Source organism: Lactuca saligna, chromosome 6 (assembly GCF_052625555.1).
Source record: "Lactuca saligna cultivar CGN05327 chromosome 6, ASM5262555v1, whole genome shotgun sequence".
Classification (NCBI taxonomy): domain Eukaryota; kingdom Viridiplantae; phylum Streptophyta; class Magnoliopsida; order Asterales; family Asteraceae; genus Lactuca; species Lactuca saligna.
The window spans coordinates 19,298,275-19,313,516 of NC_136422.1; the positions used below are offsets into that span (position 1 = coordinate 19,298,275).

General features: G+C 31.0%; 1 protein-coding gene across 3 annotated transcripts; it reads left to right on the forward strand.

Moving 5' to 3' along the window:
• Positions 1-9,034: 9,034 nt before the first annotated feature.
• LOC145001966 (cAMP-regulated phosphoprotein 19-related protein) lies at positions 9,035-13,300 on the forward strand. 3 transcript variants are annotated; one of them, XM_078961292.1, is made up of 8 exons: positions 9,037-9,188; positions 9,369-9,394; positions 9,510-9,568; positions 11,083-11,145; positions 11,263-11,310; positions 11,428-11,490; positions 12,471-12,533; positions 12,903-13,300. In XM_078961292.1, exons 3-8 carry the CDS (start codon positions 9,512-9,514, stop codon positions 12,909-12,911), a joined length of 303 nt encoding a protein of 100 aa, XP_078817418.1. In that variant the 5' UTR covers positions 9,037-9,188; positions 9,369-9,394; positions 9,510-9,511; the 3' UTR covers positions 12,912-13,300. The 3 variants fall into 3 exon arrangements, with proteins under 3 accessions (XP_078817416.1, XP_078817418.1, XP_078817417.1); XM_078961290.1 differs by lacking the exon at positions 9,369-9,394 and having other exon boundaries at positions 9,035-9,188; XM_078961291.1 differs by lacking the exon at positions 9,037-9,188 and having other exon boundaries at positions 9,249-9,394.
• Positions 13,301-15,242: the final 1,942 nt, after the last annotated feature.

Consider the following 15,242-nt stretch of genomic DNA (forward strand, 5'->3'; position numbering starts at 1 on the left):
AATATTAAAACTTATGATTATACACTTTGCTCAACATAATACAAAGTGTTATGATATTTACATGCTGTTGGCAAAATTTAGCAATTCTGCCCTGTTTTGGAAAAATCCTAGAAAAATCATACGAAGTCGAAAACTAGATCCGTAAATTCTGAGAGTTCACAAAATGTGTCTAGTTTGCTCATAATTTTTATCACAGTTTATAATGACCTCTAACTTGGGTGAAAAAGTCCATAATCACAGACTGGTCCGGATTGTTGTTTGAAATGATAGGCAGTTTTGTAAAAATCACCATAAATTGTAGAAAAATCGTATGGAGATGTGCAAGTATTCATTTTAAAGCTAAAAACTTGAACTATTTGCACCTTGTACAGTTTTGAAAACAAAAATGTTTAAGATGCCCAAAACAGTCCGTGAATGGAGTTGAACTTTTCTGATGAAGGCTGTTAGAAAAATCTAGTTATGTTCTTAGTGTTGTAACTTGTATTCCCCCCCTGAAAACTTGAGAAAACATGAAAATGTAGGGGTATGAACTCACCTTGAGTGATTTCAGTAGATAAGTGTTGAAGAAGATAAGTGTTCAACCCAAGAACACTTGAAGAATCACTTGAAGATTCGAAGATCTAACACAATTATGAGAGAGTTTGTGTAAGATATCCATGATTTGAGTGGAAATATTTGAGATAATCATAAAGAGAATGGATTATGCTTACCAATGTGGAGGAAAAACTCAAGATCAGCCCTTGAATCTCGAATTTTTAGAGAGAGAAAGTGAGAGAGGAAAGAGTTTGATCTTCTTGTGAAATGAGAGCAAATGAGAGAAGTGAGGAGAGAGGATGAATATCCAGCCCTCAAAAACGTGGGAAAGAGGGATAATTGAGTGGAAAGGACATTGATGTGACCTAGGTAAGGTGGAGAGGTGTGGTTAGTCAAAGAGTGGGTGTGGGGTGGTTGCTTGTGACATTGGATAATGCAAAGTCAACACTCCACCTTTAATAATTCACCCATTTGATTTTTATTATTTAAATAATGATTTTCATCAAAATATGTTTAAATTATGAATATTTAGAGTTTATTATGTTAAAATATAATTTCTGGAGAAAATCCCGCTTTAAAATCACGAAAAACGGGCTTAAAATGTTAAAAATATCAAAAATGGGCTAAAAATGACAAATATGCGAATTTCTGGCCGAGGCTCGGCCTCCTGATGCTGAACCGAGAGAGAGAGGGAGGCAGAACCGAGAGGAGAGGAGAAGGAGGGAAGGAACCGAGAGGTGGGAGGGGACAGAGAGGCGCGCGAGACAGAGAGTGAGAAGAGAACAGAGAGTGAGAAGCAAACAGAGAGGCGGAGTAGCGAACAGAGAGGCGGAGTAGCGAACAGAGACCGAGAGGAGCAGAGCGTGAAGCGACAGAGGCAGAGGCTCGGTCTCCGGTCTCTTGGCCACCAGAGGCTCGGTCTCTGGTCTCTTGGCCACCAGAGGCTCGGTCTCTGGTCCTAAGAGGCCTCTCACTCCGGTTTCGGTTCCTAAAGCCTATTTTTCTCGTTTTCGCCCCGTTTCAAGCCGTTTTTGACCCGGTTAAGGGCCGGAACGACCCGAATGATTCCAAAAAGTTACGGGAAACTTTTGAGAGAGATTTGGGAGAGATTTCTCACACTTGGAGAGATTTGGGAGAGATTTGACATTCTTGGAGAGATTTCTCATACAAAGAGATATTTGCGAGAGTTTTCACATACTTGGAGAGATTAGGGAGAGATTTGACATTATTCTTGGAGAGATTTCTCATACAGAGAGATATTTGAGAGAGATTTCACATACTTGGAGGGATTTGGGAGAGATTTGACATTCTTGGAGAGATTTCTCATACAAAGAGATATTTGAGAGAGATTTCACATACTTAGAGGGATTTGGGAGAGATTTGACATTCTTGGAGAGATTTCTCATACAGAGAGATATTTGAGAGAGATTTCACATACTTGGAGAGATTTGGGAGAGATTTGACATTCTTGGAGAGATTTCTCATACAAAGAGATATTTGAGAGAGATTTCACATACTTAGAGGGATTTGGGAGTGATTTGACATTCTTGGAGAGATTTCTCATACAGAGAGATATTTGGGAGAGATTTCACATACGTGGAGAGATTTGGGAGAGATTTGACATTCTTGGAGAGATTTCTCATACAGAGAGATATTTGGGAGAGATTTCACATACGTGGAGAGATTTGGGAGAGATTTGACATAGACAGAGATAGAGTGAAAACGATTGAGAGAGGATCCATGTGTGACAATTGTGAGTGTTCGGCATCGCAATGCATGGTTCGTAAACCCTGTTAAGCCTTGTTTAAGGATCTTACACATTCCCGATGAGTATGCATCATTGTTTTAACAGTTTGGCTTGCCACGTACTACATTTTTTAGGTTAAAGAGATCTAGTTGTACGTACTTTTCGATTTATGTTTTTCTTATTAGAATAGCGACTTGTTTAGTAAATACTAAGCGTAAGTCCAAGCACACAAGGGTTAGTTGAGCTGACCGGTTTGACTTGTTGACTTTATTTGACTTTGAATTGACCAGAATTTGACGGTTGTCACATAAACGGACTTCCCACCGAACAGTTCATGAACGGTTCGTCGAACGTTCAGTTCGTTTACAGCCCTACTAATATGCATTTATGTATGTACACTTTAATAAAATACCTATATTTTTAAAAGTATACTTTTAGTCAGAGTGTTTTAGTCCCATTGTATTTATAGTTGTATATCGTGTACGGCTAGATATACTAGTTCACTAATGTAGGCTGAGTCTAGACTGTCCGTGGGGTGCTAGATCTACTTGCTTACTTCCGAGGTGAGTCTTCTCACTATACTTACCTGAGAGGCAGTATTGTATGACCGAAAGATCTTATTGAGTTATCAACCAGAGGGTCTTATGTGCTTATACTAAGTTATGTGATATTATTTATTTTGTATTTGTGATATATGTTATATTATTCTATGCTTTACTGAGCCAGGACCTGAGGGTCCAAACCGAGTTGTGAGACTGGAGGGTCTTCACTGAGATATAGGACTGGAGGGTCCAACCCGAGCTGTGAGGCTGGAGGGTCTCACTGAGACACATGACCGGAGGGTCCACACCGAGTCGTGAGACTGGAGGCTCTTCACCGAGACGCATAAGACCTGAAGGTCCATGCCGAGTTATAGCCATGAGAGGCTTATTATTATTTATGCATGTGGTATTTTGGGGAACTGACTAAGCTTCGTGCTTAGCATGTTGTGTGTTATGTGTTTCAGGAACTTCTTAGGATCACAGGAAGGCGTCGGCTTGATTGTACACACATGTTTGAGACTATGTCGAAGATTCTGGGATATTATCAGTTGTTTTGTTAAATCATGTTTTTGATATTTGATACATTGTGATTTTGGGAAAATGTGATATTGATTTTATGTAATTTAAAAATGAAAATTTTGTTTGAAAATTTAGAGTGTTACATTTTGGCCCCAAGGATGTGATCTAGTGGTAGATGCCACTCCAGGAGCTATGAATTGCTACTCTTGGTGTTTCTGAGGTTCTAGATGCATAAAGTTGTCACCTTTAGGGTTTAGATTCATCCATGCAAGAGTTTATGTCAATTTGTTGATGTAGGGTGTTACATTTTGAACTTGGGTCTTTATGGGCATGCAAAGTCACCAAGTCAGTGACTTTATGGTTATAAACGCTTATTAGGACCTAGATCTGTGATTTGGACTTCTAGACTTAAGCATTAAGAACTTAATAGAGGATTTGGCTTAGTGGAGGAGTATGCTCGACGTACAAATCTATATGTGTAGCTAAATGTCAAGCAACGTGTACGCTTCGCATACAACTGAGTACGCCCCGCGTACTCTGTCAGGAGGGTTTGTTCATTTTGGGCTTCAGTTTGGGCCTTCCTTTTGGGTTTGGAGTTTGGGTTCTTATTGGGTTGTCTGAAAAGAAGAGTTTTAGACTAAGAATATGTTTAGGCTTTAAAGTAAGGCCCATGCAATAGGTTTAGGCCCAATTTGGAAAATTAGGCCAAGTATGGGCCTTAGGTGATTATTTGGTTTTGGTCCTTTCAGATTTTGGGTTTGGGCCTTAGTCTTGGGCCAAACTTGGTGAGGGGTAAAATGGTCTTTTTACCCCAATAATGGACTTTCGGACTTATGATTATGGTTTGGAACCCAATGGTTAACTGAGTGCTGTTTTGGTATTGATTATCTCGAGGATTCATTGGACCAGCAGCCAAGGATTTTTATGTGAGTGTTAGCAGTAGAGGTGAGTTCCTCGCCATGTATAGTGGGTTGAAGGCACCAATGCTGACCCATAATCTGATATGTTAGAATACTCATTGTCTGTGTGAAACTAGTATGTGTATGTGCTTGTATGCTTACTAGGAGGGGCTCGATGATTATCCTGTATGCTATTACTTGTTATGTAGCATGAATTATAAGTGGGTGGGGATCGTTATGCGAGTTAGGGTGGGGCCCATTATACCCTTTGGGCGAGACCCGTTAAGTATTTTATGTTTGGTATGTAGTATCTTGGGGAACTCACTAAGCTTTGTGTTTACGATTTTCAGTTTATGTTTCAGTTACTTCTAGTTCCAAAGGGAAGGGCTCAGGATGACTACATTGCACACAATACATGGTTTCCGGTTTTTGGATATGACTCTGATTGATATGATGTTTGATACACTTATTTTCATTTAGGTTGTATGTATAATGTTTTGGAATACTGTTTTTATTTAACTTAAAAATGAAAATTTTGGATCATATTTTGGGACGTAACAATCAACAACAGATAATAAAGTCTCCAGGCAATCTAACTTAATCTCATTATTATTAAAAGAGTATCATATAAAATTTCAGTATAAAGTCAATTATATTTTACATCCCAATCAATTTGTTTTTTGTACATTCTAATTAATATATTATTTTCCGTATAGGTTTATCACTAAACGAATATCAACTTAAAAACTTGACTTTGTTTGAAGTAGAACAAAATTTACTCCATAACAATTTCAGTCTTAAAATATATAGAAAGAGGCCTTACCCAGATGTTGATTATGTTTCATCTTCAAACAATCGGCTTATTAGTGAGGAGGTAGATTATGACATACCAAATTTAAAGAACTAATTTGATCGGTTATTTGTTGCATTAACAAACGAGCAACAATACATTTTTCTTCATATCATGGATGTGGTTATAGATAATAGGGGAGGCGCATTCTTTTTTATGGTTATGGTGTAGCGGGTACGACATTTCTTTGGAAGACAATTTCTACAGTAATTAGAGTTTAATGTGAGATTGTTTTAAATGTTGCTTCAAGTGGGATAGCTTTATTATTGTTGACCGGATGCAAGACATCACACTCTCGGTTTATAACTCCCATAAATCTTACCAAGGATTCTGTCTGTAGAATAAATCCAAAGAGTGATCTTGCCATTTTCTTAAGAAAAACCTCATTGATTATTTGGGATGAAGCACACCCATGGTACACAAGCATGCATTTGAAGCTTTAGATCGAACTCTGAAGGATATATTAAAGTGTGTTAATCCTACGAATTCAAATATTAGGTGATTGTTTTTGGAAGTGATTTTAGAAAAATTCTACGAATTCATTTTATAAAATTATAATTTTTTCCTGGCATATCTACAAATACAAAATACCAATTGCATATTCAAACCACTATCGGTTCGTGATTTCAACCAATAGTTATGTCATTATCATATTACTGCAAAACATATACACTTTTAAAATAGTAAAGATTTTATTATCAATTTTCAATTTTCACTAAATAAGTTACAATTTAATTAAAAAAATTAACTTCTCATCCGTTGTGCCTACAGGTTATAACCTAGTAACAAATAAAAAATAAAAACTAAAGTTAGGGTTAAAGTATAATGACTTTTTGTGGCATAACCCTTGTAAAATCCATTCTATGTATAGATTAACATATAAACATACATAACCATTTATATTTACATATAAATAAATCTAAAATAAAGATAAACAACAGTTCTTTTATAAAATTTTAAAAGCATACATCCGATTGTTGTTGTTTATGTTTGTCACGAAATGTTTAAATCAAGGTTGTTAAAATTACGATTTTGATCGTAGGATCGTACGATCCTACACATAAGTAAATCGATCTCGATCTTACTAGGATAAAGTTTCGGTAATATCACAGTAGGATTATAGGATCGGATCAAAAGATCGTAGAATCGATCGTCAGATCAAAAGATCGTTACTATTTATTTTTAAAAAATATAATCTTTTTTATTGAATTAGCTATTTAGAATACCCCTTTTGAATTGTTTATTCATTAAATGATGTATTATATATAAATCTTTAATGTTTTAAACTATTTATTGTTAGTTGAATTGTAAGAGAAGATGGATGAAAATGTATTTTTTATATTTTAAAATTCTTTTGGTAAGATTTTACGATCTGGTATGCTTTTACAATTACGAAATTGTAAAGCGAAAACCGATCATATATATTAGATCTAAATCGATCATATATATATATAAGATTCAATCTTAATATTTATTATCATACATATTTACATCTTGTATATATTATTTTAATTTTAGAAAATGCATACATATCTATGTACTTTATATATTATTTTAATTTTAAAAAATGCATTCGGATGATGATGATCATATCTAACGTATCATTAGTAATCTTCAATCTTGGCAGCATATAATTTAGAATCATTTCAAATGAGAAAGTTAGCTGATACTACATATGTCAATCTCAACATTTAACTTATATAAATATTAAATAAATTTGATATTATATATATATATATATATATATATATATATATATATATATAGTTAGGTTCATGTGAGACGACCTAATTTTATGAAACCGTAAGACCATAAAATTAGAATGGTTTCAAATTAATCTGAACCTATATATATATATATATATATATATATATATATATATATATATATATATATATATATATATATATATATATATATATATATATATATATATATATATATGGTGATGTTCAATAGAGAACCATAATTAACAATGAACCAATGAACCAATCGTGAGCGTCAGAAATCATAATGATCAACGGCCAAGGAAATAGATGTACACTTTTACATTTGATACACACATACCGGATTATACCAAAAAATTCACCTCCTTACCAAAAAAACTCACCTCTTTTTTTCGTTAAATTTTTTTTAGACCATATTTTTTATCTAAAAAAACCAAATATATAGTGTTGTTCTCGATTTTCCATTCTCTTTTCATAAAGATCTATGTTGATATATAAAAAATAAATTTTTTTCAAAAAAAAAAACTCCATTTTGGTAGTTTTTTCAATATTTAAGTTTATTTTTATCAAAAAAAATTATACTAAAAATATTAATTTTTTGTATTCTATTAATAAACATCAACACCGATTTAAGAGTAAAAAAAAAAAAAAAAAAAAAAAAAAAAAAAAAAAAAAACCTCGAACAGTGTAGATTCACACTGTGAATGTAAACTGTAAATATTTCAATTTTTAACATTTACGGTGTGAAAAAACTCGAACAGTTCATATTCACATTATGAATCTGACTTACTATTATGCATACTATGAATCTGAGACGGTTCATTAAAAAAAAACTCGATCAGTGTAAATTCACACTGTGAATCTAAACTGTAAATATTTCAATTTTTAACATTCATAATGTGAAAAAGCTCTGATAGTTCAGATTTACACTATGACTCTGACTTACTATTATGTACACTGTGAATCTGAGAAGGTTCACAATGTGTATCTGAACAGGTTAATAATATGAATCTGAACAGATTCATAATGTGAATCTGAACTGAAATATAGTTTTTTTTACATGAATATGAATCTATTTTTAAAAAAGTACAAATTACCATGAATATTGATATATTTATTAATTTTTTTCTATAAAAAAATAGATCTTAACTTTTCAACAAAGAAAATAAACTGAGTCTTTTTCGGAAAAAAAATTGGTTTTTTATATATCATTATGGATCTCTTTAGAAAGAGGACGAAAAATCGTGAACAACGGTATATTCGGTTTTTTTTCGATAAAAAACATGACAATTATTTTTTTTAAAAAGGTTTTTTTTTTAATAATCCGGTGCATTTGTGTCTATTGTAAACGTCTACAATCATTCCTTTTGTCGTTGATCGTTTTAAATTTCGACGTTTTGGATTGATCATCTGGTTACTTGATTAATAATGATTCTCTATTAAACACACGTGCGCGCACGCGCGCGCACACACACACAGATATATATATATATATATATATATATATATATATATATATATATATATATATATAATGATTTTATATGACATAGGGGTGAATTTAGAATGCCCAAAATAATCAAAGTATTTTTTTATGTTTTTAAAAAAATTTCCGGTTTTTATGAATTTTTGAGTTCTTTATAATTTGTTTTTTGAATTTGGATAAAAAAAAATTAATATATTTTATGAAAACTATAATTTTTAAAATTAGATTATCAAAACTTCAAAAAAATTATTTTTAAAAATCTCTTTTTACAAAGTCATTAATATAATTAGTAGAAGTATTCTTTAAATTTTTATAATTTTTGGAAAATATTTTTATTTTTTGGGTTTTTGTATAAAAAAAGAATATTAAAAAAAAATATTATTTTTCAAATATTTATGACTATGCTCATTTTGTAAAAAATTCAATTTTAATAACTTTAATAACTAGTGGAAGGGACGTGAATATGTGTGTAAGGGGTTTTGATTTTTGGAATTTTTTTTTTTTTTTTTTTTTTTTTACCCTCCAAATAAATAACCTTATCCAAAAATTATAAAAAAATCTCTTAAATAACTATCAAAATATCATATCATCTCGCGAGATTTTGACAATAAATAAAATAAATAATAGCAATTTATTTTTTCAATATTAAAGGTAACAATTATCATCGTAGTCCTTACGAGTTTTTAAGTCTTACTTAATCCGTTATATATATATATACTTGTTTCTCCTCTTCACTCAAACCCTCCTCCCTCCTAACCCCAACCCCCTCCCTTTCTTTCACAATTTTTATTCTATTTGACTTATTAATATATATATTTCTCACTTTGTTCTTTTCATCTCCATCCATCTTCCTTTGCTTCCTTTCTTCATTTCTCTACTTGGAGGTAATCTCTTTCTCTCTCTATATAGATAAATATAGAAACATATATAGATACATATAAGTATATTCTTTTCCAATCATAATTTAGATGCTTTTTTTGGCCTACGAGATATATAAATTATCCCTTATGTTTTGATTTCTTCCTAACCATTTGCGTCTTTGTATTGTTATTCTACATTACAAGTCATCTTTCTCTGTTGGGCGAAAGAGGTGAGACTTAAGCATGTGAAGTACAATGAAAAGAAGCCATCTTTATGATTATATGTATGTGTTTTTGAAGTTTTTGAGTTACTAAATGTTAATTTGTTGTTTCAAATTTACCCAGAAATGGCAGGGTATGAGAGAAACGATGAGTTTATCTCCAAAAATGGTCATGAACGCGAGGTAATATCGTAATTAAACTTTCTTCGAGTATCTTTTGTTCAGTTTTAATGTAAAAACCGATCAAATTCCGTTACTATTCGTTTATTTTCTTATTAATCTTTTTACATAGATGTTATGGTTTTGCATATATTGGAAGTAGGAAACAAAACAAAAAATTGTACATATATAAAAACAACGGTTTTGGAGAATAATTTATCTAAAAAGAGCCTCTAATTGAATATTTGTGATTAATTAATATATACCGACTTGGTGGTTCTACAAACACATGATACATGACATATAAATTATATATTAAAAATCTAAAAGTATTTTGCCATTTGACATACCTACCCCCATTCTCACGTAAACAAATTCATACTTGCTAAGATGAAATTCAAATGAAATAAAATGTTAGTGTTTAATAAGGACGATGTTTTCACAAGAGTTTCAGTATTTTTTTTTATTAGTATTATCGTTTCACTATTTATCTGATTTATGTATATGGTACATAAAAGGTCTAACACAATATGCCTTTAAATGTTAACAAATTAGGTTTTATATAGAAATGACAATTTTTATACGTGTTTCCGAAACATTATGATAACATTATCTTTTTGTTGTTCGGTCTGTGTTACGTGTGACTAAAGGTCTATCATACTACGTGTTTGGATTGTCTCGGTTTTGATATATATATATTATTTCTATATATAGTAGCTCACGTTTGATCGTGAACGGTTTCGTTCTTTAAATAGAAAAATACTACATCAATCTTTTCCTTCATGACATTTCCTTAGAAAATCAGCTTTGAAACAAGTTTTTCTAAATAAAAAAAAAAAAAAAAATCATAGAGTTTCCTTTTAATTTGTATCAAAATATCATGTAGCTAGTATATGCATACTCAAACCTTAAGGTTTATATAAAGTAAGAAAAATGCATTATTTTTTTTAATAGCGGTCCTAGAACTAGATTAATCACGTGGGAAGTGGCCTACCATATTAGTATAGGTGGTCCATAATTAAGATATTTCTTTTTTCATTTTGGCCAATTAGGTTTGAAGGGTGATATAGTAATTTCACATGTATACGATACATCATATGTTGTTGGGATGTCAAGTGAATCATGTGGATTGCCCCTTGAAAGAAAACGACTTGTGCACATACATATACACGCTACTATCACTTTGTTCATATCTTTGCTTTTGTAAATAAAACTAAAAACTTTGTTATCATAAATGATAAATTCAAGTTTTACAAGTATTTTTTTTTTTAGTTTTCTGTCATATTTATTGGCTAAAAAAGCTAAAATTTATTCCAACTTTATGAAAAGAGACAATAGTACGTTAGTTAGGCTAAAAGATACATCACAATTAATTTAAAAAGAATAATTGATTTCCGATTGTTGGCTTTAATTATTTTTGTACTAATAAGATTTTAATAAAGTATTTTTATATTATAGATATATATAAAGTGTAAGCACATACATTTAAGATTTAGAATTGTTAACTAAAAGTTATATTTCTTTTCGCATAACTTTAGGGGGCGACAATGGAACAGAAATATGGAGGTCTAGCACCAAAGAAGAAGCCCTTAATCTCAAAGGCATGCTAAAATTACTTATTTACCTACCCTTTCTCTAGATTTTTCATGTAAAATTACCATTTTACCCTCTATGGATTTACTTATTTCCATCATATTTTGTGTTATGCATTCGGGCAGGATCATGAACGTGCTTTTTTCGATTCAGCAGACTGGGCCTTATGCAAGGTAACTTTTAATTAAATTATAATTAATGGCCCGATGTTGGCCCATATTTTTGGGCCGGATCACATTCCAAAATTCGCTATATATGAACTAATGAGCTTGCATTTTATTATTGAGCAGCAAGGTGCAGGGATAAATGAGAAATCATCGATAGCTATAGAGACCTTGCGACCAAAATTAGAGGTATTTTTTAATTAAATTTTGAATTTGAATAAAACAATGCATTTTATTTATTATTTCTTTAATATCATAGTATATTATATAGTAGTATATTATATAATTATTTATTTGATTGGTTTTCTTTAATGGAATCTCATGCGTGACATGTCAAGACGAATAACTTCATATGGCATGTATTGTCATATTGCATTTTATAATTTACTTTTTAATGTATTAAATAATATAAAATTTTATAATGAAGAATATTTATAACTTATATGTAGTTATGACTTTGTTAGATATGCGATGATTTAATTTCAACTATATATCTAATTGTCAAAACAAGATAAAATGTGATTGAATTTTTATATTTTTTCAAGTTACATAATCTAACAAAAAAAAAAAAAGAATCTCATGGTTATAATTTATCATTATATCACTTATATGATGTTTCTTGAGTTAAATCAGACTAAATCAGACTGCAATCTAAATAATTATTTTTTTAGACATTATTTTGGCTTATTATCTTGTTCATAGTTGATATGATTGTGAAACTTTTAGTTTACATGCAAAAATTTGGCATGGAGCTTTAGAGAAACTTTGGGAGATTAAAGGAGAAAAAAATTTTGGTTGGATGACATGAACTTTTATCTTTTTTATTAAACAAAAAACTTTTAATCTAAAAACTACATTTTTAAAAACTTCTAACTATTTTTATCAAACATTTTACAAAAAAGCTTGCACTTTCTAGTTTCCAAGTACTAATTTGCACCTTAGCTTCCAACTACTAACTAACAGCTAACACACTAACAACTAAACTTACAAGTTATAACTACCAGCTAACAACTAACAACTAATTGTCAAAACACTCTTTAAGTATCATAACAATTTTTTTTTAAAGAGAAACAAAATATTTTGTTGTGCAATCTTAGAAAATAAAAATTGTCATATTAAATAATAGAATGTTATTTCCTATATTAACAATAAATGAATATTGAATGTAGAGAACACCTCGTCAGTGTTTGCCTCCAAGACGACCTGCTTGTATATCCGGAGGAGACAATCATGTGAGTTTCTAAGAAGGTGTTTGGATAAATTAACTTATAGCTTATTAGCTTATTAGTGGTGAGAGAAAACAGTTTTTGCAAAGTGTTTGGATTAAAAATAAGCAATAAGCTATAAGCAAGGGGGAGGTGGGGTGGGGAAAAATGTTTATTAAAATTAGCTTATTTAGCTTATCTCCACCGCAATAAATTGATTTTTAATGTTTTTTTTATCCAAACATTCAATCTTAACTTATAGCGGTAAGGATAAACAATAAGCTATAAGCTCCCTTTTTTTTACCTATCCAAACACCCTCTAAGTATTATAAGATTATAATTTTTAATGTCATTTTTAACCAAAGTTTTAATATTTTATTCATTGTTATTTTTCAGGTAGAGTAACAAGTGTACAAAATGCATAAAAGGATGCTAGGACATGCTAGCAATTTTAATGGTGATTTAAGTTAAAGATATGAACTTTTCTTTGGTGTTGAACTAGTCAAACCCAGTATAATATGCGATTTCAATGCATGATATGCTTGTCAATGCAGTATAAAATTGGTTTTGGTGATTTCAATGCCGTAAGAAAGTTTATCTTATTTTAGTGACAATGTTAAGCGTTTTATTTGCATGGCCAAAACATTGCATGTACTTTATTTCAATGCATGATATGCTAGTCAATGCAGTAGAAAATTGGTTTTGGATATATCCAACATTATGAATATTTACAAGAAACGTGTAATGTGTATTTTAAAATGAAATCTCAAAGACTAATAACCCTACTTGTTTTACGGTGGATTGGCTTATGCGTAACAAGTGAAATAGAGTGTTTTTTCTTTTATATATATATATATATATATATATATATATATATATATATATATATATATATATATATATATATATATATATATATATATATATATATATATATATATATATATATATTTCGTTTATGTTATTTCATCAATGTTTATGTAAACTTGTATAGTATTAAGAAATTTCATGCAAACGAAAACCATTGTATTCAAGTATCAATGTTTATTACTTGATTCTTGTAGTAAGTGTATGTGTTGTCAGGCTTTATTATGTGTGTATGCCTTTAGCCTAGGCCAACATTGTATAACCCATTGTCCCATTGTATTTTTCAACCCATGGCCTTATTCCTTTGTATATATTGTGTGTTTTTTAGGTCTGACAACCGTGTCGTGTTTGGGTTGGCGGATCAAAATATGACAACCCAAACATGACATATTTAAATATACAGGTCACAGGTTGACGGGTCACGGGTTGACGGGTTTAGAATATAAATCCATATATGACCCGCCAACCCATTTATTTATACGAGTTCACAGGTTGGCGGGTTTGTAGGTCAGATTTAGGTTCGTTGGTCAGATTTCATTAATACAATTGACAATTAAACATGAATAAATTATTGATGGTTGATGTAAACATATCCGAATTTTAGACACTTAACTACTAAAATCTTAAACATCCAAATGAAAATTAAAAACATTCATAGAAAAATGTTCAAACCAAACATTAATACAAACATAGATTATACTTATTATACAATACTTATTAAATATTGATACTTGATACATAAATACATTTAAAAATAAAAAAAATATATTTTTTTATTAAAAATATAAATGGGTTGGCGGGTCAACCCGTTTATTTTTTTAGAAACTCATATATGACCCATTTAATAAACGAGTTGGCGAGTTGAAAAACTCAACTCAAACTCATTTATTTCGTGTCGTGTTGCGGGTCATATCGCGAGTCGTATCGAGAATTGTCAGCCCTATGTCTGTGTTGTTAGACTTTATTATTTATGTACACCTTTAGTGAATTTATTACATAACGTGATATCAGACCGAATTGATTTTCTTCCATCTATCTTCTCTTAAAATCTTGCATTTTCCTTTCTCTCCTCGTGTACTATCCTTATATTTCCTTTCTTAGACTAATGAGTATAGTCAACACGATCACCCGTTATATTGATGTGACAGAGAAAAAATGTCGGCATAACACCAGAACACCGCCTCACCTTCGCGTTTTTGGGCGTTTCGGCACCAACCATTAACATTGCAACGACTCGTTATTGGCTTGCATTCTTCTCAAACGGTGAAAATGTAGACCATTGGTGACCATATTAGAACGAATATTAGAATTAAGAGTAAATTACATGAATGGTTCCTATGGTTTAGGATAATTTGCACGTTTGGTCCCTAACTTATTTTTTTAACTCGGAAGATCTCTACTGTTTGCTTTTATTACGTGTTTGGTCCCTACTGTTTGTTTTTGTTACGCGTGTGGTCCTTATCTTACCTAAAAATACTATTATTTAAATAAGAAAAAATGGTGGGGTAGGTAAGGTAAGGTGAACGGAGTGGGATTGAGAGTGTGTTTATCTAAATAAATTAAAAAATCAAGGGCAAAATAGTCTTTTTAGCTAAGATAGGGACCAAACGCGTAACAAAAACAAACAGTAAGGACCTTCCAAGTTAAAAAAATAAGTTAGGGACCAAACAAGCGAATTACCCTAAACCATAGGACCATTCGTGTAATTTACTCTAGAATTAATGAGGTTTGATGAAAATGATTTTTGAGCGGCTCAAGAACACTGAAGGAGATGACTTGGAGAGTATAAATATATTTAGGTTAAAATATCTTGGGCCTCTTATAATTGCTTGGGTTTTTTTTATATGTTTTAAACTAAAATAATATTGG

Excerpts from the sequence above, each read along its gene's own strand:
- LOC145001966 (XM_078961290.1), top strand. The coding sequence starts at position 9,512 with ATGGCAGGGTATGAGAGAAACGATGAGTTTATCTCCAAAAATGGTCAT. Across the intron at positions 11,146-11,262 it reads AGAAGCCCTTAATCTCAAAG|GATCATGAACGTGCTTTTTT; the intron begins GCATGCTAAAAT and ends GCATTCGGGCAG. Across the intron at positions 11,311-11,427 it reads CAGACTGGGCCTTATGCAAG|CAAGGTGCAGGGATAAATGA; the intron begins GTAACTTTTAAT and ends ATTATTGAGCAG.